This window comes from Ascidiella aspersa, chromosome 2 (genome assembly GCF_963924565.1).
Source record: "Ascidiella aspersa chromosome 2, kaAscAspe10.2, whole genome shotgun sequence".
NCBI classification, from domain to species: domain Eukaryota; kingdom Metazoa; phylum Chordata; class Ascidiacea; order Phlebobranchia; family Ascidiidae; genus Ascidiella; species Ascidiella aspersa.
The window spans coordinates 30,405,942-30,431,643 of record NC_139448.1 but is presented as its reverse complement, the minus strand read 5'-3'; the positions used below and the strand labels follow the sequence as shown (position 1 = coordinate 30,431,643).

The 25,702-nt window shown below is 35.7% G+C and overlaps 2 protein-coding genes across 2 annotated transcripts; both read right to left on the bottom strand.

Moving 5' to 3' along the window:
- Positions 1 to 667: 667 nt before the first annotated feature.
- Positions 668 to 10,129, bottom strand: LOC146164817 (inactive ubiquitin carboxyl-terminal hydrolase MINDY-4B-like). Its single transcript, XM_083381775.1, has 11 exons — positions 9,980 to 10,129; positions 9,514 to 9,541; positions 9,019 to 9,144; positions 8,195 to 8,314; positions 7,869 to 7,975; positions 6,536 to 6,767; positions 5,541 to 5,606; positions 4,936 to 5,070; positions 3,334 to 3,507; positions 2,154 to 2,334; positions 668 to 994 (listed from the first exon to the last, which is right to left on the bottom strand). The coding sequence occupies exons 1-11, from the start codon at positions 10,078 to 10,080 to the stop codon at positions 831 to 833; spliced, it is 1,434 nt and encodes a 477-aa protein (XP_083237901.1). The 5' UTR covers positions 10,081 to 10,129; the 3' UTR covers positions 668 to 830.
- Positions 10,130 to 10,556: 427 nt separating this feature from the next.
- LOC146164816 (chondroitin sulfate synthase 3-like) lies at positions 10,557 to 23,906 on the bottom strand. Its single transcript, XM_083381653.1, has 16 exons — positions 23,616 to 23,906; positions 22,824 to 22,948; positions 22,463 to 22,616; positions 21,939 to 22,034; positions 21,195 to 21,377; positions 20,463 to 20,689; positions 19,684 to 19,841; positions 19,061 to 19,171; positions 18,493 to 18,655; positions 17,321 to 17,428; positions 16,484 to 16,627; positions 15,729 to 15,880; positions 14,911 to 15,019; positions 14,124 to 14,216; positions 13,507 to 13,619; positions 10,557 to 12,447 (listed from the first exon to the last, which is right to left on the bottom strand). Exons 1-16 carry the CDS (start codon positions 23,830 to 23,832, stop codon positions 12,261 to 12,263), a joined length of 2,340 nt encoding a protein of 779 aa, XP_083237779.1. The 5' UTR covers positions 23,833 to 23,906; the 3' UTR covers positions 10,557 to 12,260.
- Between the last annotated feature and the right edge of the window lie 1,796 nt (positions 23,907 to 25,702).

Genomic DNA, 25,702 nt, shown 5'->3' with positions numbered 1-25,702 from the left:
TACGTGCTTTGACTAGTCATTATAGGGATGTTTAAAAGTAGAATATTAGATCACTTTTAATCGTTTTATCGTGGAAAGTTACGCCTAATCTGTCGTTCGCGTGTGGCAAGTTTGGTTAAAGACCTGTCGCTGTGGCGAAACAATTACTGTGCTGGTTCATACATAGCCATGCAGTGCGGCGTCAGCGTTTTTTCGGGCTGGCAATTTTTGCTTACCGATACCTCTCGAATGTAGTGACATTGGCTCACTACAAAACAGAGCCGAATGTAAAACATAACCAGGTGGCGTCGAAGAACAACATTTTGTAATGACTAACTAAGTTAATTTAAATAAAATGCCTTATTTGTACAATTTTTAAAAGTAAGTGCATTTATTCGTTGATTAATGGCTGTATTTGTTATTAACGTGAAGAAGTAAAACAACTTAATACGTTAAGCACAATGCTTGGTATTGTTATAAGCAGGGGGGCCACGAGGGTCGAGAGCCTTTCAAAGGGGGCCACGAAGCTTAAAAAGGTTGAGAACCACTGTATTAAACTATGTTATTAAAGAAGTCCCGCGATTTTAATTAGGCCTTTAAAGACACCCTAAGATGTTTCCGGGTACTTTCAAGGGGCTCACGAACCCAAGTTTGAAAACCTCTGATCTAAGTTCTTGGTAAGTACAGGTGAGTGTAGTGGAAGTATATTAAACATTGCTTTAACAATTATCAGCCACGGTGAAAAGTGTGATACTAATACGTGTTTAAGCTTGTCCATTACTATACCTAATGGATAACCAATAGCTTGGTACTTTACACGGGCATTTTCACAAACTGAAAAAAAAATCACTTTAGTAGTACGGGGATTCCCCGTTCCAGTCGATGTCAGCCCCTGGCCACTTGGTGGCGAGGCAGAGCTCTAGCGAAGGTTGTTTCTTTTCGATCTCTTCCTCGTCGTCCCAAATCGTGATCTGGCGGTCCGGATTTACAAGACAGTCCGCTCTTGTACGTGTGTCTGAAAATTAACGTTGAACACTGAACAGTTTGATCTGATAAAGCGCTTCTTGAAAGTTGCAATACTTATTATTTGTGGCTTCTATAGTAAGGAAGTCCAATAACTCACTGCACTGTCGTGGTGCAAGTTGTATTCCTGTTTTTTGTGTAAAGATTACTTACTCGGGTTTTGAACGAGTTTTATTGTATACGCGTCAGCGGAACAGTGATCGACAACTTTGAGTTTTATTGGCTTGCAGTTAAGGATCGGCGGCGTCTTAACGATTTTCACCAGCAAACATAAAAAATGGCTTTTCCCTTTTCTCATATAGTTTAACAAAAGTCAGTCGCAAGTAAAATAAATGGTTTAAAGTCAGGAGTTGTGCCGAGTTTTGTTTATTATTCGTTCCCGTTTCCTCCCTTTTCCACCCTTTTCAAGATTTTACTGCGTTTTTTTAGTTTTTTGGTATCGACATACGCGAACACTGTACGATACCTCAGAATGGCCTGAAAATTAAAAACGTTTGCCAGCAATAAACTAATGCCTCGCGGGCAGCAGAAAACGATGTTCACATATGGCCTTCGGGCCTGGGTTTGGATCAGCCTGACCAAGAATATAGTTGTGTAAGTTAATCTAACTTTCAAGCAGCTATATACTTTAGGCATCCATGAAACAAACCCATACACCAGTATTGTAAGGACTTAAGTCATTGACCGAAGTTAAGTGCACTTAAGACCATTTTTTCAAATAACTTGGTTGTCTTAAAGATTTGGCCGAAATGACTTGACCCAAGTATTTTGATCATATGACTTGACGTGGACTTAGGTAATTTTATAAAACATCTAGGGATGAAATTATATGTTTTTCAGTTAACTTTAGCTCAAGTTTTGCATATTATATTGCATTTGTGTTATTTTTTATTTGAATTGTTCCTCATAATCGGACGAGTTTACCAATTTTCATAGTTTGACAGTTTAGTTTTATGTCAATGAAATAAATGAAGTTGATTTGCTCTCATAATGACTTGACTTGACATGAACTTGTACTTGACTTTATTTTTGCAATAGACTTAAATTAAACTTAAGTTAATTTACAAATGACTTGTCTGGGTCTTAAATCATATCAAAATGACTTGTTTACAAAAATGCAGCACTGCCAAATAATAAAAGTGAAACCTTACCGAGGGTAAGAAGGGTTTCGTTCTGTTGGGTGAAGTGGCCGTTGTAGTAATGCAAGACGAAGTAGCGTTCGGTCTTCCAGTCGGTGACAAGGTCGCGCGAAGTGCAGAAGAGAAGACCAAAGGTCCGGTTTACTTTGGTCAGCCAGACCGGGAACTGAGGCGTCTTTAGCATGCTGCCCACCTGCGAGCAAGATTACACTGTTTTTTTTTTTATGTTTTTTTTAATTTTAGGAACTTAAGCGAATGCAGGTTTATTAACAGGTTGTGTTAAAAAGTCAAATTTAGTAGTTTGTGAGACCATCAAACCTGTATAGTGATTCGTGACTTTCGTATCGTAATATAGAAAAGTGTAGGAAATTTTAGACATTGTAGCCACTTAACACACGTTAGTTTTCGTCGATATTTCTATTGAAATGTTTTGAGTCCGAGCCAATTAATTAAATTGAGTTTGTCCAAACATCTAAAAACATGCAATGCAAACGTAAAATTTTTACGTGTTTGGTATACGAGCATGAAATACCCATTGAAGCAAAGCTTCCAGCAGAGTCTACTTAAACTTATACCAAATCACCACATATGCCCATACACATTGGCTAATGAACTAATTACCCAGCAAACCTGAGTTGGATTTTTCGACAAAATCGTATTAAATCGCAAACAATTACAGTCATATAAACGTATTACATTTGCAACCTTATAAACAGCGATAGCCAAACTACGGTATGCAGACCAGAGGCGGGCGAGCGGTTATTTCTTCCGGTTAACAGCATATGTCCTTAATGAAGCTAAAATATAGTTAGAAAACATAGGGCGACTATTAATATTTTTTTGCTAGAATCTGTGTTTTATTCGAAATAAATTGCTTTAAAAAACTCATTCTATGACGGACTGCTGCATTAGTGTCTTGGGGTCGTTAGCCACTTGATTTTGTTGTTTTACTAATGACCGGGGAACGCAAATCACGTATGATTTTGGTTTTATGCAAAACTCTTGAAAATGCTTAATTGATATTTTTGGTATACGAAAAAGATAAAAACTGCAACAGTGCCAAGAAAAGAAGACGCTGGTCATTCAGAAAATTGTTGAGTAACAGTTAAGTTAAAAATCAACGTTAAACCTAGCATATTATCAAAATAGGAAAGATAATGGCAAATCACCACCGTGCAAGTTTTTAACTTACCTGGGTTCGACGATTTTCCGGCTCCTGTTTGTCAAAGAAGAGGAACCCCACTTCGCTTCGACCTCTCACCCCGTACAATGGGTGTTCCAGGTGCTTTCCCTTATCGTCGGTCCTTATCACCCCGTTGTGAAGGAAGGGGGCAGCGTTGCCCGTTAAAACCAGATTCACAAGCGCCTGTTTGTTTAAAAAAGGTTTTTAACAATCGTTTAATTGCCCACTTGAAATGAACGTGAAGGAAAAATGTTCTTTTATACTTCAAAGTTAACAAAAGCCCCCAAAATTAAGCTTTTATAGGGTTATGGCGTTGCGAATATTTTGCCTAATACGAACGAAGTAACAAAAATTCTTTGCGTTTACCATTGTCCTAATACAATTGTAATTAAAAGCTTCGACTTGTGAGTAGCTCTTTGTAGGAAAATAGGTTGAACTAAGGGAACTTTTCAGTGTTCGACTTTTTTCAAGCATCGACATGCATTCGTTAATTGGGGTTATATCAATGCTTTTGTCATGCACTGAGCTTAAAACAATTCTAACATTGTTTGGCAAATAAAAATATTTTGAAACATTAATATAACACATTCCACGCTAAAAATATTATGTCAACGTCATGCAGGGTTACGACCCCTTGTTGTTTTTGAAAGCCTTGAAACAAAAGATCACCCTGATTTTCAGTAAATTTTCTTAATATTAATACTAATTTAGCAAGAACTATAGTTAACTGTTACCATGTATCTTTTTTAATATCAACGATGTTTCCTATATGCAAGTGATGACTGATGACTAGGGCCCGCAAAAGTCAATAAAGTTAAATTTTTTTAAGGACCTCGTCTGTCCACGAATCAAAGAATAAAGTTGTTTTCAGCACCTAGGGGACTGTTTCTAAGAATTTTATAGGTTAAAATAAAGTTAAAATTTACAATAAAGTCAAAATTTACAATAAAGTCAAAATTGGTCAAATTATGGCTTTTTACAAAGTTTTTGTGTTTCTTGAGAGTAATTTTTGTAAAATCGTCGTGGAAACATTGTAAATCAGGAGCTGCGACACAATTAAACCATATTAACCCATAAAAGCAGGCAAAATGTCACAATGCCCACTTAGATCAGCGATAACTTTTATCGCAAATTGTCTATTTTTTTTATTTATTGTTACGTATTTAAATAATTCTTATAAAACACTTTATCTCCGTAAACGTGGTGTTTTTGAATATCAACAATTTGGATTTTAGAAATTGCCTACTGACATTCTGTAATACAAAAATGCCTAAGCAAGCTAAGTCTATCGCCAAAAAACCGATGCACTTTTTATAATCCATAAAGCACCTTGACTTTGCGACAAAATATTACGTTTGGGTCTGAAATCGACAAAATGTTATGTTTGGGTAACTGGCATTATTCAAGGAAGAACTGTAGCCTCTACAAACAAGCAAAATTTTTCGTTAGGTTAAAATAAAGTTAAAATTTGATAAAAATAAAAGTAAAAATTTTTTTTTAGGTTAAAATAAAAATGGCCCTACTGATGACATAGGTCTTAGAGTTTAAGAACTTGGGATTTTTTGCCAGTTGGTTTACTTGGACATTGACTTGAGTTCTTTTTTCACTTACCTGCGTCGAGCGCGCGTTCTCGTTGAGCAAGGCGTCCTGCTTCTTTCCCATGTCCTTCTTTATGACGTCACAAGTGCGCGAGAGCACGACACTGTAGAGAAGGGCGACGGCGCCAGGGTATTTCTTGCAGCAGAACTAGAACGACAGGACAAGAAAGTGTGTTCTCATTACACGTCGAGTAATGTGATTGCGAAAAAAATTTATTTTAATCGGATCACCGACAAACCAAGTAGGAAGTAGCCTATTCCTAACCCTTTGGCTTACGGCGGCACATCACAAAAAACAAAAGATTTTGCAACTATAGAGGCATTATTACGAATGGGCTCACTGTGATACAACTACATATATGGGAACAACGCACATTAACCGATATTAAATGTAGGAAAGGTTTCTTCACAAACAAACGTAGCCAGAACCTTACCAATAGAGCAAAATTCGAACTTTTCAATTTTGTAAAAATAAACTAGATGTAAAAGTAAAACTTACGAGTTTGGTAACACAGTTACTTGTTTGATAACGTTACAATATGACGTTAGTTTGTGATGTCTTATTTAAAATAAAATCATGCCAATCAACAACAAACAAAAATAGGAACGTCGACTTACGTAATGGATGTTTCGGCGAAGGAATTTCTTGAGATCGCTTTTGCTATAGAGAGTGTAAAGCCAAAGCTGAAAATTAAAGTTAATATGTAACTCTTTAAAATCAAATAATTTAAGAGCATTCATTTTTGAGCGTAACAAATTTTACAAACAATTTCTTTGTTTGATGTTAAAAACGATTGTTCCTCGATCATTGTCATTCTGGTTGTTTTTGCTTTCATGTTAAAGCCGGTTACATTTCAAAAGGACTAAACTACAAAGCATTGCTTGGGTCTTTTTTTTGCTATTAATCCTATTTGCTTCTTTAAATTGGTGGAACACCCAATCAGCTTATAAAACAGGAATAATTTAAAATATTGCGGTATTCCTGCATGCAACACAACTGCAAAATATGGCTGATGTCTCAAATCTGTTGAATTATTTATTGCCTATAAAACTCATTAGAAAGATTTTACCCGGTCTATCAGCCCATAAATGTAAATAAATTGCCGGGACCCTTTGAAATTTGCTAATGATAATTGACCCTAAGGGGCCGCTAACACAAGTTTAAATCAAAATTGTACAGGGAGATCCGAAAGTAGTTCCCCATTCTAAAATAAAATAACTATAATTTATTCTTGAAATGCAATTTCTTTAATAAGTAAATATGAGAATAAAATAAATTGCATGGAATTTTGTTTAAAATTCAATCTAATAAGAGCAGCATCATTCGCCACCAGCTTCTCAAGTCGACCTTGAACCGCATAAACTGATTTCACAAGAAACTCTAGACTCGAAATTTTACAAAAATTAACAAGAATAAAAATAGAATTCACCTAGCAACTTTAAAAACGAAACAGAATCATTAATTGATTTAATTGCCAAACATTAAGTCATACATACAAAAATTGTGAAAGTTATCGGTGAATTTGGTGAAATATAGTTATTTTGGGGATAGGGAGTTACTTTCGAATCACCCTGTATCATTTCACGCGTTTTTAACGAAAAACTCATAATACCTTCTCCGTGAAGCCGTCTGCCACGAAATAGCCCTTAGTCTTGAAGCATGCCTCGTCGCCAACCAACGCGACAATCGCCTGTCGCTTTTCGCCTGTCGCGAAGTCGCCTCCACCTGTGCTGTTGTTTTCCTTGGAGTTCTGTTTATTGAGGGGTAAAGCTGCCTTCCATATCACTTCGACAAAGGCGTCGACCAGAGCGTTTTCCTGCTGTACGGCATTCGGGGTCGGTGCTCTGCAGAATGAAGTTAGGAAGATAATATCTGATCAGAGCCAATATCCTAGATCAGGGTTTTGTATGTTTTACCGAAGATAAATATTATATTTACACCCAATATATAAAATGGTGCTCATTTATTAAAAAAACGAAATTGATAAATTACATAAGTTGGATGAGCACTTGCAAGCTGTTGTTTTAAAGTATCAGGTTTTACGGTACTGTTTGAAAATGTTTCCATGCATGCACCAAACACACTGAGGAAGGCTTAATCATTGGGTTAAAAATATTAACAATAAACTAACTTGGCCAATTAATCCGTACAAGTGACATACAGTAGGTAATCACGTGCATAACTAACACTCAAATTTTATAAGGTTTAATAAACCATACAGTTATCGCTACTCATTAATAAAGTACTTAAAACCCGCTATCGCTAACATTATAGGCCTGAACTGCACAAAATTTAAACTTAAAACACATTAGTATTTGTAGGATACTAGATCCAGGTGCCTATTCCACACAATGTCAGAAATGGTTCTAGCGCAACGTTTACTATATCTCATTTTTTCAGAAAATAAAATTTACCAGTCCAGGCAAGGTAACTTAATTTTAAACCTTAAAGCACATGTTCTTCTTAAAACTTGGAAACATTACATTTGCGCGTCTAATCTATTTGGTTACCTTGTCAGTTGTCATAGCAATGAGAAATGACGTTATTTATTATTTATTCGATCGAGCGTAAACCAACGTAGATCTATTTTGAATACTAAAATCATAAGGATATTTTCTCAATTACTATAGGCCTAGGCTTTAACAGTTTTTTTAGGCAGTTTATCTATTGTTTTAAAGCATGTTATTATACAAAACATACAAAACTACAGAAAAAAGGGAATTTTTAGGCCTATTGCAAATAGAGGTACTTTTTTTGTTTTGGAGAAGTTTGGGATGTCGATTCAGTTAAATGACTGAAAACATTTTAACTTGAAATTGTAAAAAAAAAGATGAAGGTCAACAAAAATACCGCTATATTGTCAAGAAAGGTAATCCTGTATAAACTTATTTAAATTTTATGATATTGATGTGTACCTTTAAGATGTGAGGAAACTTATACCCTACCTCTTTCCGAAATACACAGATTTATCATCGCTGTATTGGTCCACAGCGAACATAAGACTTTTGAGGACATATGCTTGGATTCCAAGGATTAGTGATCTTGGACCGGGCTGTAGCAAAACAGTTTGAGTTTGAGTTTGTGTATTAAAAAGTACTGATTATATTAAAAATTAAATCAAACGCCGTACAGTACATAAGTATACCATCTTGATTTTATGACGCTTATGGGACTTTGTAAAGTTAAGCCAATTTGAATTTAAAAAACAATAACCTTGATTTCATAGTAATTATGGGACTTTAAAAAGTTTAGCCAATTTGAATTTAATTACCGAAGACGCGTCCAGCCCATACGGAATCGCTGACTTTTCACTGCGAAAGGCGAAGAAGCATTTCTTCCAGTCGGTGGTGAATGATTGTGTGGCGAACCCTAACACTGTGGCGCGTAGGTTCTGCACAAAATCAACAAGTCATAAGTAGCCTATTTAACATCTGAGATAAAGTGAGTATAGTGTGTATTGACTTGGTCAACGCGCAGAAATTGTAACTGCTTATAACGATACTTATCCCTAATTTTAGTTAGAGCGTGTCACATATTTTGTATCGTCCTGATTGGTTTATTTGTTAATTCTTCTCAATGCCCAAACACGATTGCAATCAAGTACACTTGTATGGGAAATGAGCATACTGTATATACAGTTAATGAAACAACAGCGCCCTAGCCTACAGTTCTACGTACAACGTTAAACTGAAAAACAAGCGAAACTGAATTCAAAGACGAAGTTATAAAAAACGATAATATTAAGTAATAACTAACTAATAATTCACGATCTCGCACCTATAACACTGATGTAAATTAACCTCAATATAGGGCGTAAATTGGAAATCAATCTTATAGCGTCAACCAATAAAAATATAACCTTTGAAACAAATTTTTGAACGTATTTTGGGTTAGGTGTCCTTGTTTGTAAGTTTGTAAAAAAGCGTTGGTAAACGTTTTCGTATTCATAGCATTTGTGTGTTTGACGCTTTTGTTAAATGTAACTTTACTAAAAGTAGCCCATTTTCGCCTGTTGTGTCAAATTATGATTCCGATAAGTTGCACACTTAAATCATTAAAAACACAAGTTTAAAATAAATAAAAGTACAGCCTTACCCTGGCGGTTGCGAGGTCTACGGGAAGACCTACGAACTTGGTTTGAGTCTGTGGTCCTTTTAATGGCACTTTGAAATCCCCACCGATGTTTCTGTTTACCTTGGTATGCTGGCTACCGCTGAGCAGCTAATAGAAAGTAAAAAATATATTTTTTTACACAAGTGGTGTAGAAGCATTCATTACACCTACTTGATTGGATATTATAAATTTATATTTGTGTAAGCGCCGGGTTTTGGGAATAACGCTATTTATGTGTAAACACAAATAGAAAATTCGACAGAACAACCCTGGAATCAAAATATTTGCTTTGTTTGTAGGGGCAAAAATCAACTATAAATATGTGGTACAGTGGAACCTATTGTCAACCAAAGAAGATCATACATAATGTACAGTATGATCTATGATGACAGGGTAGGACTATAGTTCTAACAAACAGTAAGGCAACTTGGTATTTTAAGCTATAGTCTTATATTCATAACAACAGTTGCATCTTACCGGCGACTGCACACGTGGTATGTTCGCCCTGAAATAACAACAATTTATTGTTATTTTAAATTGCCGAAATAAAATAACTCTTTTTGTTAACTAGCATACAGTAGGCTATAGCTTTAAGTCCATAACCCGACTGGCGTTTACTTAAGTTGCTTAGGGCAGGCTACCAATGGCTTGACTGTGTGCCAAATGTGAATACATTTTACAAAACTAAGCTGATAATTTGTAAAAATGTTTGCTTGCTGTTTTGTTGTTAAATTGTGCAGATCTTACACGCTTGTCGCTCACCCATTTAAATAGATCCACAGTTTAAACTGAAATTTTAATTGGGCAAATAATCATACGGCCCGGGACTTAACTTTCTTCTTTAGAACACGATTTGTCTCGGACACAAGTTTTTTTTAATTCCCAGTTTACGGTAATGATACATTAAATTAAAACCAAGATTTTTTCATTTAGCGAAACTTACCCGTCTTCGAAAAGCTTCGCAAGTGTTGCAAGATTTTTTTGCTGCCTGTTGGTCCGATTACCTCTGTTTGCCTCTGACAACGCTTTGTTATTTTGCATCATTTTGACAATCTGCAGTTACATATTACAGGTGCTAACATTCACTTACAGAAACAACTTCTACGGAGAAAATGTCGGTAATATCACCATAGTCAATATTAGTCATATAGATCACATTAAATTTACATAACAACAATTTACTTAATTAATCTTTAATTGAAGAGAAAGCTAAGCCTTATTTCCAAAAAAACTCTACTTTCATTTCTGGTATAGTATCGCCAGACTAATATCAAGTTGACCTCACTACAACAACACAAGTAACTGTACTTTAAAAAGCCGAGGCCTTAGGACAACAATCCCCAGCCAAAAGCCAATGTACATAATTCGCTCGAGCATTTGTAACCTTTGCAACCTGGCCCATTGTTGTTGGGTGAAATTCTAGATCGGTGGCCATTGTTTGATTTCAGAGTTTTCGAACGTCGCGACAATAAAGGGCTTCTTTGGCGGACGACTTGTTTTGCTTCATTTTTTGTTTATTAAAGGAATAAAGGTAAAAATTGCTAATAGCACAAGTGAGTACAGAATTTGCGTTCGGGCATAAACATACTAAAAATGCGTTTGATAAAAAAATGTTGGGTTACCAGAAAAAAATGGATTTCAAAAATAACATTTACCAAGGTTTACAGAAACGTATCCCCTTTTGACTGTGCTTTGACTTTGTAGAAATAACATGGGTATAATCATATCATTTATAGATGCTTTGGTCACCATCTGTGCTTCTATCAAATAGAAATATTACGTGGGACAAACCAGAAATCTAGACGAAACAGTAGGACACTGTTAAAAAACACAAACGCTTTAGTATAGATTTAAGAAAAGGGTACAAAATCGACGCATCAGTAGACAATATCGCGCAGACAGTTCAATTGCATAAGCGTACCTATAACAAATTAAAATAAATTAATTAGTTTGTACAATGTACACTGTTGAAAAAGTTCAGATTTAGCAAGCAAGGGCGCACAGAAGCGACAAGACAGCTAACAGTAATATACAGGGGAATAAAAGTAAGAGCACGGGTGGTACTTACAGCTTACATAACAAGCGCACAAGTAAAAATGTATGCTAATAGGATTTTCTATAATTGGCTAAGAGTTGTTTAACAAATGTAGATTCGAAAATGTTTGACAAAGCGAAGAAAAACTGTAACTTAAAGGAGATTCTACTCTAAGATCACAAAAGCAATGTTAATTACAAAAGAGAAAAAATAATAAAGTAACTTAGGATGTTGATCAACTTTTACAAATGGAATGCCACGATTATATATAAAGTCTATATGAGTTATCACAATTCTGATCAAAGCTACCATGGCCCCAATACCAACGTAGAACCGTTAAATTACCACTAATCCATACACATTTAGGTGTTACAAAAGTTTAAACCAAAAACGTTGCCTCTTTTTTTCATCGAGATATGAATTACTCAAGGTAAATATTTTCGTTGGTTCAATAAAATGGGCGCTGGTATGCTGAGACAAAGCTTCGACGCGAAAAACAAGACAGTCTCGATAGCACATTGTACGTATACTGCATTAAAAATGCCGCTGCTATTCCTTCAAAATCAATCTATCAAAGAAGTTTAATAGTCAGCTTAACGAACGAAAGAGTTTTGCGATGAAGGATTAATCGAAAAGGTTACAGATAAACGAAATTACTTAAATTTGCCACGTAAATAGTCTAGGGCAGTGGTTCTCAAACCCTTCAAGGGTCTGTAAGAAAGTTTCAAGGGATCCAAAAAACATAATTGAAGTCAATCAATCACCAAAACATAATTAAAAGGAGCACATCACGCATCCGTACTCTTGGGGTGTAAGGATAATAAATCGTTGAACAACTTGTGGACATTAAGTAGTTGATATGCTTGCTGATTTGAATGCTAGAGTAATGACTGCAACTTGATTTTTACAATTTTCCTTGTTTTTTCGTAATTTTGTCTTCAATTAGTTAAAGAAGGCAAACGGGGTCAGCCAAGTTAAAAAAAATAAAGAGAACCGCTGGGCTGAGGTTTAAAGGAGAAAAAAAAGCATCATTACAAAAAAACACAGTAGAAAAACAACGTCAAAGTCAGGCGCTGTTTAACGCCCGACCAGGCCTCTCATGAAAGTATCCGAGTCAAAGGGCGACAAAAGAAGGCCCCGACAGCGCACTATTACACCAAGTCCCAAAAAATCGCGACAGCCCACCAGGCTAGCGAACAATCCAGCTCGAGGAGAGGTGAACTCTTTTCTCCCACTCCTCACACGTGCTCTGCTCCTCCTTGGCTAATCCGCCCGCTCGGCAGTCTCTCTCGTGCCACCTGACGGCGAGCGAATGCTCGGGAGCGCGGAAAACGTCTAGGCCCGAGGCGAGCGCCTTCTCGTACAGATCCTCGCCGCTGTTTAAGAAAACAAACGATTGGTGTTGTTAACCTTGTACATTTTGATGTAAGTGTTTTGTAACTTTTGAATTCTTTTTCACGGTTTTTCTTGTTGTGGCTTGGTGCCATTCGCTAAATTGTTTATTTGCATCTGACATCTGCAAGTCTTTTATCATTTTATACGCGATCTTATAGTTATAAATTTTATATTTTACATTTTAACCACTATTATTGGCATTTTATAATGTTTGCTTTTGGTACAGAAACTGACGATGTCTATAAATAAGGTGAAATACATGTTTCTGTAAAATTTTAACAAATGATTTTATGTTTTATACCGGTTTTTATAAACAGCCATAAGATTATCGGATACGAAAACAAGAATCTTTCTTGTACATTATATTGTCTGCGGGAGATTCCTTATTGCCGAAAGTGTTTTAGCATATTGTGTAAGCATTCTATGACTTGCGGTCAAAGGTCACGGAGCACATCGTGCGTTAAAACTGTAGTTGTGGTCACGGCAGTTGGTGTTACTACATTGTCGCGTTAGAGGCTCGCCCTATTAGTTAATTGAAGTGTTTGGCAATGGTGTTCAACTTACACTAATGACTCAGGGTTTATATTGCGCACTCGCCGCTCACCAATGCGAGTGTAATTCGCTCCTTGTCAGTATTGGTTTCTATTGGCCCATTAGCCACTATAGTGAGTGCGTTTATAAAAAGGGTTGTTATTGTAAAACTTACCACTGCTGGGCTTAAATTACTGATTACAATTTATTTTTGTGATTTCGTACACTGTATAGTTAACATAGTTAAAAATATGAGACATGACTTTGTGCCCAGCTTGTGAAACAGGTCCCGGCCCGGATAATTTTTACTGGCGGGCCGGATCAGGCCCGCGGTCCGTAGGTTGACGACCGCTTGACTATAACATAAGCGGTTCGCCAGTGATATTCAATAAACGTACAAAACGTGCAACACACGCACGTGCTGGCCTAATATGATATTTGACAATTCGCTCTGTAAGATGTCGCACTGATGTCGATAACAATTGTAGCACTTAAACCGCACGTTTTACCTTTGAAAGGCTTCTCCACCGCAGGCCCTTATGATGTCCTGCTTATAGCCACAGAACAAGCTGTAATCAAATGAGCGCCAGAATCCGGTGCTTTTGGATATATCTTCACCCTCCTGTGAATAAACAGTTATTTATTTGTTAATACGAGGCCAAAATCGTTTTTTTTTTAGTTTTTACAAGCGTTGTCATGACTTTACATGACGTAACTTTGCTTAAAGCAATATCTCGTAGTAAAGTGATGCCTAGGTACAAAAAATGTTGAATAAACTTTAAGTTTAATTTTTTTTGTAAGGAAGGGAACAGTTTGTTTGTAATGTGTTGATTGGCGATGGTGCTTATATGCAAAATGTTGCTATGTATAATGAATATATTTATTAATAGTAAAACTATAAACATTTTTTTAGAATAAACCGAATTAGATTTTGACGTGCAACAATAAAATCTTTTGACTACATAACTTCAATAGTTAACATCTTTACTTTATTCTAATGACTTAATTGTATTTTTTTGTTGTTTTTCAAATAATGGCTCAATGGAATGTATAAAACATAGAGCAGTAAGCCTAAAACTTTGATTCGTTTATTATGTGTGCTTTATATCAATCGTCGATTCCTCACCGTTGCTTCAAGTTGCTGAAAAGCGGATGGAAAGTAGAGTTGCTCGCCCGGAACGGCGTTCAGTCGAGCGTGGTGAAGAAACTCTGGAGACATCTAAAAAACAAAAAACAAAAAAACGTTAAAATAAAAATTACTAACTTGGAATATTAAATGATTAACTAGCATTAAAGTAACACCTTATAAAGCGATTTTTTTATATGAAACAGGGAGGGTACTGCACGTACAATCGTACATCTAGGGATTTTAATCCATGAGCATAAATACTTCAGGTACATCAGGGATTTTTAATCCTATGAGCATAAATAAACTTGACTGTACGCCTGTTTTTTAAGCATTCTTGGGTTGGTGACGTTATAAAAGTGAAACAGGTTTTTCTAGACGCCGGTCGTCTAGCATCGAATGTTTGTAAATACTTGGACACGCCTTTGTTTATAAACATTTACTGACAGTTTAAAAGCATAACATTACCTCAAACCAAACCACCATATGGCTTAAATAAAAAGAGAGATTTGTGAATAGCTCGATGCAATAGTTTGACTACATATAAAATAAACTTAAAACGCAATGCAGAATAAACACGCCAACAGTTGTTGTTTGTTTCAAATTGACGTAGCACGGTCAATACTGAACCAAACGTGCTCAGATTTGGTTTGTGGGGTTTTTAGACGCAACCTAACAATTCCAGGGGGTCCCCACTGAAATTTGACAAAAAAGTGTTTTTTTGAACAACCCTAATGTACATATATTTTTTTTACTTAGAAAGTGGTTTAAAAGCCTCTTTGCCTACCAGCATAAATAGGTTGGTTGAGCAGACAAGAGTATCGGCCGGCAAAGCCTTGACAGCCATGGCAACGCCCTCGATGTGTGAAAAGGGCTTATTACCGCCGTTGATCCACCTGTAATTTGCAAGCAAAACACTGTTATTTGCGTCGGGGTCGAAACAGGTTTTATCTGTTATGTTGGATATTACTGAGGCTTTGTCTGGCTTGTGCCAGACTTTCAAACGACGTATGGAACATTGTCTGCGTGGGTACGCTTGAACTAGTATTGGGGGCTGGTTTGTTTTTTATGCCACGCTTTCAAGAAAACATTTAGTTTTAGTTTTATTTTACATACACGATTAAGTAAATAAAAAGGGAATGTCTATCAAACGTTATCTTGTCGCCTCTTTCGTACAACTTAGTTTTAGGAAGACTGTAGTAAACATTCAACTTGAAAGTTGATCATTCTCTAAGATGTTTGAAACATCAAAACTTTAAATAAAAAAATAAAAATAAAAAAAATACTTTTTTATTTGTCTTGGCAAAACTAAAAACCCTTCATGCCCTTTTCATACCAAATAAACCACTAAATCGTCATCCTTAAGGTAATACTTAACGTTTTACAGTTGTTTAACCTGCTACTATAGAAATAAGCCACAATGGTTCCTAGTAAAAAAAACTAAAGGTTTTTTTAAGCTGGGTTGCAACCAGGTCGAAACTGCTGCAGATACAAATACAATATACATATATCAAGAGTTGTCCAAAGCGAAATAACGTTATAACTTGGCTGGGCAAACAAAGTATAGCGAAAACCGCAAAATGAGTGAAGCAGGCAGGGTCTCACCTAAGTGATAAATCCGGGTATTTGAGCTTGTACACGTTGAGAAGGTTGAGGCTTTTCGATTTTTTCTCGTCGAAGTTTTTGCCGGCCGCCTCGGTCTGATAAAGAACCACAAGCAGAGCAACGTTCTGTGCCCTTTCGACCGACATGCAAGCCTAAAAACACATACAAGGAGTGTTGCAAACAAGTCATTTAAAATGACCTAATTGTTTTACGTGCAAAACTTGGGACTAATAACTCAATTTTATAGTAAATGTGAAATAAAAACAATTATGCCATCCTAAGTCATTTGATTTAAATACTTAATTCCAAGTAAAGCCATTTAAGAAATAATAAGTTCAAGTGCCAGTTAAAGTCATCAGTTGCCCGAAATAAGTCATAATTAGAGGAATCACTGTTTCAAAAATAAAGCGTATTAAAACTCGTTCTATTATAAGCAATAACTTAGTAGAAAATAACAAACACCCAACATATAGCAAGCTAGTCGTTTTACGTGCAAAAATTGATATAAGTAGCTCAATTTTGTAGTAAAAAGACTTGTCATTTTACCAAAACGACTTAAGTCATATTGTTGCAAAAGTACGTATTTTCTAGTGTTCGGTGGAAGCACGTCAAAAAAAAGCTTTAGCGGTCTCAATTTCCGCAAAAAATGCGTTTCTCCGACGCTATAAAAATCAAACAAACATAAGATTGTTGTATGAAATGGCGATCCTACATAGTACGACGAACATCGAGCGCTGTTGCAGCAACAAACTAACCTGCTCAAACATCTGCATGAACTCCTGGAAGTAGGGCGATCCGTCCTGTAGGGGCAGAACGAAGTTGACCTTTACGTTGGGTGCGAACTGGGTGCCCAGGGTGCGCATGCGTTCGTATGGTTGGTCGAAGCTAACCGTGGCCACCTGAGAGAAAGGAAGAGGGAGTAAGAAAAAGCGTTCGCATCAACTTGTATATTTTAGTTTACAATCTTTTTTATAATAATAATTAGAGTTTTTAATGATTATTTTGGTTTGTAAAGACTCAAATATTTAGGGGGTACATTAAAAATAATATTTACGGGGTACATTGGAAGGGTGCTTTAATTTTACCAAATGGTGATCGGAAATTATAAAAATATACATAAATAAAGCTAAACGAGTCTATGTGAAACTAACCAAGAGCAGAAAAAGGAAAACAGTCAGTAGGGTTCAGCATAATTCTTGGCTGATAGGAAGGAAAGTTATGGCTGCGCTGTTATATACGACGTAAAATGTTGAATTACTAGTTACATCGAGTTTTGGCAATTTATTTCTGGTTTTTAAACAAAAAAGTTTTACTTATTGGTAGTTCTACAATTCGATCTGCAAAAAAAGTTTGGTTCTTGTTGACCAGGATCGTAGAATTTTTAGAGATGACGTCATAAACAAGTAGACAAAAGAAACCTAATGTTTTCATTCAAACAAATGTGGAACTCTTTTATTTTCCTTAATTTGATATTTTTTAAAATTAATGGCTAACATAACAATTAGGCCTTCATAAATTATTCCACGGACCCCAGTTTAAGGATTCCTGTTTTAAAGTTAAATGCACAATACAGAATACAGACATCCACTCACGTCTTGTCCGTTCCGTTGCACGTCGACCATATACTGGTAGCCCACGCCTGGGATGACACGACGAAACACGGTGCCGGTTTGAAGCGCTCCACCGTCGCTGTACCTCAGCTGAAAAACGAAGGAAACGATCACTGTTACAGGCCTAACGACCGCTGGACTGCGTCAACAAAAGGCCAGTTTGCCCAGTGGTTACTGCGAACTATAACGACTCCATTTTTGAAGAGGTAGTGCCATTTTTGCCTCGCCTAAGCACGACAACAAGTGACCGGCAAATTTTAAAGTAAATATGTTACAAGGCCATATTACAGCATTTTTAAAAGGCAGTGCCATTTTTGCCTCGCCTAAGAACGAAAACAAGTTACAAATTTTAAGTAAATATGTAACAAGGTCATAGTCCAGCATTTTTACAAGGTAGTGTTTGCCTCGCCTAAGAACGAAAACAAGTTACCGGAAAATTTTAAAGTAACTCTAATGTAATAAGGCTGTATTACAGAGAAGGCCTAAAAAAGTGTGGCTTAGGAGAAGCGCCTGGTACTTTACTGTGGTTGTGTAAACTGACTGGCCTAATATGTGAGCCTATTGCGTCATTAAATCCACATATAAATGAGCTATTTGCTCTATTAAGCGCGAGCGTTGAGGCACGTTAGCGAATAGTGTCGTTTGTTTTTTAATAAGCTGATCATGTAGGATCATGTTGCTGTTTAAACGTCGCTTTGTAATCAGCCACACTGGTAAAAGCACACACAAATATCGAAGACGTTATTCAAACAAATGATTAAACTTACAATAATAGTAAAAGCATTTTAATTTTATTTTAAGATTTTGCGCAATGTAACGTTTTTTCTTGATAAGTTAAAATATTAAAAACATGGATAAACAAAAATTAAAACTGTTATTTGCAGTCCCTTAAAGTTACAATTTAAAACGACAAATATTATGTGTTGCTCATAGTTGAATATTTAACCTTTCAAAGATGGTAATAAAATAATCATTGGATTTCTTCTTAGATTAGGAAAACATGAAACCGCTACTCAGCCCCTTTTGTTACGATTTAATCCACAAATCATGTGTGTTGCGCGCATAGGTTTGTAATCCTTTAGACAGTTCAATGCGACAAGCTTTCTCATGTCCAATACAAAATAACTCATACGTAAAAAGGCAATTTCACCAACCTTGGCTTGCTCCAGCGCCATGCTCCTAACTTTCTTGAGCGAAATCTCATCAGGATGAGAAAGTGTACGGCTGGGTTCGGCTTCGTAGGCTGAGTAGATCACAGATTGGGAATTCTTGTCCACCTCTATACGATCCCAAGTGATAACATCCCCATGCTGATATCTAAGATAAATTTGTATAAAATGCGAAAAACGTAGGTGGTACACCATGCACAGATCTGGAATGTAGCTTGATAATATGCAACGAAGCCAAAATACTCGATTAAATCGAATTATCCTGATAGAGACGTATAACATTATCTGAGGATGATGAAGCAGGTATCGAAACCGCTTTATCTATTGTAGATGATGTCGATTTAGCCAACTTTTTTTTTATGTGTATCAAACACAACAATATTAATGAAGTGTGGTAAATTTTTCACTGACATAACTTGATTTTTTTACTTGATGTACAGTGTGGTTGAAACGTTTACTGGTCCGTATACACAATGACTATATTCATCGAAAAAGTAACAAAACTTGGCAAACTCATAGCAGCAATTCTACTGAGAGTTGTGCCCAAACCTACTTGTTATTGTTTCCTTGCCTTCCGAGTATGAGTCTGTCGTCAGCCATCCCACCTTCCTGGACCAGCACTTTATCCATGTCCTGGATGATATTGTGATAGTACTCGTTCGATCTACAAAATAAAAAAAAATATGTTATCTGATGTTAAAAGTAAAATAAAATTGTTTTGGACCCTTGACTGCAGTGACCTACAAACATGGTGCTCTGAACATTTAAAACGGTGTTGCTCAATTTTTCCGCTGCCACCCAAATGGTAAAAGTAAGTATGATAGCAAAGCTTTAGTTATGTAATTCTGTAAAACGAACTTTTTGTAAGCAAACACAATATAACAAAGAGAAGAAATACATTTAAATTGCATTAAAATGCACCAACGTTGTCTTATTTCTCGCACAGTTTCCTCAAATATTAGATGTATTTTGCCTAGGCCCCAAACCTAATAAATCCAACCATGTGTCAGTAACCCAACCAAATCAAACGGTGACCCATATTGAGAAAGACTGACTGAAAGATATGTACCTACCCATTACCCAAAACTTACTTTTGTTATTATTCACCATGTGTTTTACGTCTTGGCTTTCTTTTATCATGCTTTTAGATAGTTTAACAAGTTTGCGCGAACTTACTTTGCTGTTTGGTTGAGCCTTTGTGCCAGTGAGAAGTGATGCATGCGATAGAAGGCAGTCGAGTCGGGCATGGGGTGCACCGAAATGCTGTCACGGAAGGGACACTTTTCCGAATATGGGTCGACAAAGTCATCATTTCCAAGATCAAAGAAGAGATGCTAGATGAAACAAAGCAACTGAGGCACAGCTTTCTTCAAATTTTAGGTCACTGTTTGTTTGTTGAGAAAAACAACTTTCGCAGTTTGAGCAAGATTATCTACGATTAAAGCACTGGTCTGAAACTATTAATTTTCAGTATAAATCAATAAACACAGTTAATTTACTAATATTAAAAGGTTCAGTTCATATAATAAAACATATATTAAAAAAAGTCAAGTAAAAAAAAGCTTTTTAGTTTCTCAGGTAATTTAAACCATCAAATAGAAGAATACTGAGAATATGACAATGTCAGTAATTTTTTGGGAATGAATTGAAATAAAAGGGACTTTGTTGACAGGAATGTATATATATTGTTGGGCAGCTAACAAAGCCGATTGCATACCAATTTAGCGATTCATTAAGCAAACATTGGAAAAAGATATTTCTTGTTTTGCGACATCAGGGTAAAACTACAATCCCTTATCAATAATTGTACAAACTTTGCTTACACAAATGCTGAAAAGCAACAGTTTAAACACATTTTCCAAGAAAAAACTGCGGAAAATCACTATCACTGAGAGGAACAAGTGGAAATGAGTCTTAATGGATAAACATTTAAACAAGCTGTATATATAACTAACCTCAGTCGGATGAATGCATGTCATATTGAGGAAGCGCAATGCACAGCGCGCAAATTGGAGACCCGAAGGAGCTCGGCTGTTGCCATATTCCTGCTGACAGGTGGATATGCGAGGACAGAGCTTTTGCAAGGCATGTCGGCTCAGAATGAAGCCGGACGAGGTGGAACAGTAGTGACTTGGGTCGTTTGTGTATTGCTGGTCACTTGGGTCTGTTTCAACCTTCTGACCTGCGGGGACAAAACAAGACAAGCTGATTTGTGTTTTGGCAATACCAACAGCATTATATGTGTTTTGCTGACAGTAACATGCATAATATGAATTGAAAAATTTTAGAGCATAATGGGAATGGCTGGAGGTTGCAGTTAAGGATAGAAATTTTATATCCAAATAATATAGTCCTTCTATTTTGCATTTGTTTACTGACCTTTACATACACACATTACACAGGTCGCCTTTATCAGGATTCTGAACTTAAACAAACCATACCTAACAAACACAAAGGAAATATATGACAGAAAAACGCTCGCAACAACACAAAAAACTCAGCGAAATAACTAAGTGCTCCAGCTTCTTAAAAAAAGTGCATTGACGCCATACAATCTAACTCAGATATAAGAAAAATTACATTGCTGGTTTTTAATGCTTTTTGTGGACTTTATATTTTGTCAACACCTTATAATTAAAGAGGATCCAATAAAAACATTTTGGACTCAAATTGATAACACGACTTACCTATCCAGAGGGTGTAAGCATCGTCCAGTCGGTTTGTGAGGTTCAAAAGCATTGGCAGGCGAGTGTAGGTGTTGCTGTTCACAATGAAGAAGTGGTGGTGGGTGTCAATGTGCTCGCTGCAAAGATTGCTAAGTACCTCGTACAACATGGCAGCATGCACGTCCCTTGGACTCCTTGAAGGAACTGTAATACACGCAAATAAAATGTATTATGTTATAGGTTAACAAAAAACATTAGCTAACCCTGAAGGTAAGTTGGAGGTCATTTACAAAAGGTTTTAAAAGTCATTGGTCAACACACCTGTAATACACGCCAATAAAGTTACAGTTAGGGTTTACGAAAAACATTAGCTACCCCTGTTAACATGTTGAACACCGTGTGTTTATAGTTTTCAAAGTAACTTGATGTCAAACTGGATACATTTAAAACCTGTAACTCGTAACTGAGTATAAGTTGATTGCATTTGTATAAAAAACAAGATTGGTTTACTTGAAATTGAATACCTTTGCAAAAACAATGGACCTCATTTGAATATTGGAATGTGTGTATTCATACAAATATATATAACTGGGATGTGTGGGACAAATAATAACTGGGAAGGTTACCTATTCAAATTTGGCTTGTTTACTTTAAACCTCATGTATATTTATTATCCAAAAGTGCTGGTAAAGTAGGATATACAAAAAATATTAAGCTGACAAGGAAATTATTGAACTGAACAATTAAAGTAATTTCTCCACACACCTGAAACATGGTAAGACTTGATGTCGTTGGACTTGACAACATCCACACCCATAGGAGAATACACTCCAATGTCACCATTGCCTTTTGAGGTCCATCCTGTGACAAGGAAAGAAAATATAGTTTTAAACAATTCAGGCTCAAAATAAAATAGATCAATTCAGTGGCAACACTGAGCAAGTTTTCTGGTATATATATATATATAAGCTAAAAGTCATATATATTTGTATCATTTAAAGTTTAGACATCACACTAATGTGTAATTGCCTATATGAGTGCTTGTACCAACTGTAAGCCGCTACTCAATTTAATTTGGTTGCTTATTGCATTAGTTATACATATAGAATGAGGTTGACATTACCATTAACCCATTTTACAAAACGTGTCATAAAATATATCAAGCATGTTGTCTGAGTCACACATGGCCACAAAGCCTGTTTTAGTACCATTTGACTAAATTACTAGTTAAAATTAACATAAACTATAAGTACAAAGTAACATACAAATAGTTAAAAAAAACTGCCAACCATTGCCATATGTTTTTCCGATCAGTGGAATGAAGGGGGAAGTAATTGCAGATGGGTTTATAACAGCAAGGTAAACCTTCTTCTTTAACTTCAACTCTTGAGTTAGGAAACCAGGAATGTGGACTGGTGTCAGGTTCATTTCCCAAGCTGGATTCTAATTGAAAACATTTTATGCATACCAAAAATCAAAGTAAACATATATATCAAAACAACATATGAGACACATTTTAAATCTGCGGTATAATCCCTATTTTGATTATTACTAAACAGTAAAATCAGAGGGGTGAATAATTTTTCAAACAGTTGAAGAAAATGTGGTGCCTGGCTGACCCAGACTAGAAAATGCGGAAAAAATCTTTACCTCAATGGCTCTTCTGTCAGGTTCGACTTCAATAGGTATGGATTGGTTTGACAAATCTGGGTTGTTTGAATTGGTGCTGTCATCTTGTGACAGTTTTCTTTCAATCACATTATGTCCTCCAGGCACTAATAAAATTATAAAGCAAATACAGTAAATATAGTTTTATACATATTTTATTTATGACCAGAGCCACTATATACAGCAATTTTCCATTGAAACTTTTTTTGCAGGGCAAGGGTTGTACGCTGAATGACACTGTCAACCAGAGGATTTGGGCAAAATCAACAAAAAAGCAGTCTACAATCTATTACTTTAATAACAAGTAAATTGCTGTCAATCAAGACTAAGAAATTACATCTGTTGTATTATAGACAAATCTCATGACAGTAACTTGACTATTTTTATTTAACATCAATCAAATCTATTTCTGAAGCTCACGTAACTATGTCCGATTATACACCAGAGTTAGGCCTGTGGGGGATTAAACTCAAACGCAGTGGCACTCTTAGCACAGATCATAGCTGCGAATGTGTCACACTAACATTCATTTTCAACTGTGCAAATTTGAGAAATAGCAAAAATTAAGCTGTATAAACCGTATCCCCTGTGCAATATCCAAAGTTTCCAACTTGATTATAGACTCAAAATGAAAATTTAAAGTTTTATTAAATGATGGGACTATAATATTGTAAAAGATTATAAAAACATATTTGGTGTCATTGCGACCTTAAAAATTATGAAACAGTAAACTAACAGTTTTTATAACTGTTATAGAATACAGCTATTATTTACCTTGATTGTTGGGCACATATTCATGAAGTACTCCATGTGGGGCATGGCCACGCTCTCTCAAATAAATTAAGTCTATTTCCGATTTGTGCCAGAGCTGACTAAATATAGCGGGAGATGCAAAAAGTATAAACAGAAAAATAGAAATAAAAATGCCGCAAGCAATTCCGGCACAAAATGGCAAGAAGTTGGTTCCGAGTGAATTCTTGTTCTGCTTCATCTTGTGTTTTTTCACTCGGAATTCCCACAAAAAATTTTAATTAAATTCTAAAGAATAAAAACGTATTACTTCAAACTTCGTTAAACATAAATTGTATTACAATAAGATTTGGTTGTTTTGCAACAACCCTCTAGTTGTAAAATAGTCACATGACAAAACGTCGAACTTGGGATTTGTTTGTAATGATATAAGGTTTATTAAACAACAAAGTATTTTACAGTCTGACGTCTTGGCACCTGAGCAAACCGAGCAATATCTTCGAAAGTGGGAATGTTACAGAATTTTTTACACAGTCTTTGTATTGCCTACAGCTTTCCAGCAAACACACTTTTAGCGAAAAATAAAAAATATGTATTTAAAATATGAACATTAATATAATTTTTATGACTTACCCCTCAACTATAACAAAAAGGAAGTAAGCTTTGAGTAATGTGTAAAAATGTCGTATCAATACAACATAACATTTTAATATGTATCAATACAACATAACAGTCAAAACCGAATATAGACCAAAAACTCCGTTTTAGCTGTATACCTTAACCACCTGTACAATCTTTCTTATATCAGAAAACTCATTATATACTTTTCAAAATGTATCATAGAAAAAAAAAACAGTATTACCAAATACCAATGAATAAAATATTTTACACATTTACAGCTGTAGAATGTTTTACATTTAGGTAAAATTTATATATATTTTCTACAGTTTACCATATTACTAAAAACAAGAAATACCAATAAGCTAATTTATTTAAAAATAGTATTATATTAAACCTAATTCATTACAATTTTAGTTCGTTCGCGAATCAATAAATAACATTGATAGTTCAAATATTATTTTAGAGATATTTAATTTGCTGTATAACAGAATGCAATATAATGGTAAGCGGTAGAAATTAAATCGGTTAAACTATTGTAACTTGTAACCGAAGAGAAGTGTAATCTCGTTGCGTCACAGAACGCTCCTGAAAATAGTAAAATATAGTGAAGAAACCGGAAAAGAGGGTGTCACCATGTCATAGCCCCTCAAACTATATTTATTGCTAAATGTAACTACATAAATAATAAAATTAGTTCAATGCGATTCAAGGGAACATTTTTACCTAAAAGCCAGGGAGTCGAACCGGAACCGAACTGGAACTGAACCTGAACCGTTTTATGTAAGACTTTAAGGAGCCGAACCGGAACTGAACCGAATATTTAAAAAAAAACGAACCTTAACGGAACCCGAACCTGTCAACAAAAGTGGTTTACTCCAGAATGACGTCGCAACTTTACAGAGCCAATTAGGCCATGTTCGAAATCTTATGAAAAAAATTAACACTGATTAAATAAAACATTGATTTTTTATTTTGCAGATGTTTGAATAATTAGCTGCTTGTTTGCGTCACGTAATTGGCCCACATTTTCATCTCATATTCCATCCGAATTGGAACTTTATAAACCGGTTCTGAAAAAAAATTTAGTCGAACCATAGCCGAACCGTAACTTTTAAAATAGGCCTACTCGAAACCGGAACTAAACCGGATTCCGAAAAAATCCTTGAACCATAACCAAACCTGAACCGGAAAAGTTAAACGGTTTAACTCTATGCTGAAAACCTACCAATAGCCTAATCCTATGTTTTATTGTTTCTATCCACAACCAAGCATCTGTTACAATATCTAATTCGAACATTTTTTGCTGTGTGCCAAATCTACAACGTCTTATAGTGTTTGGATATTGTGTCGTGAATAACACATATTCAACTTTCATTCAAATCAGGACGTAGCTTGATCACTAAATAAATTTGGCTTGAATGTCACTGGTTCGTCATTGTTCGTTGCAAAAGTTTGAAGGAGCAATGTGAAGGAGCAATCCTACTCTAGCC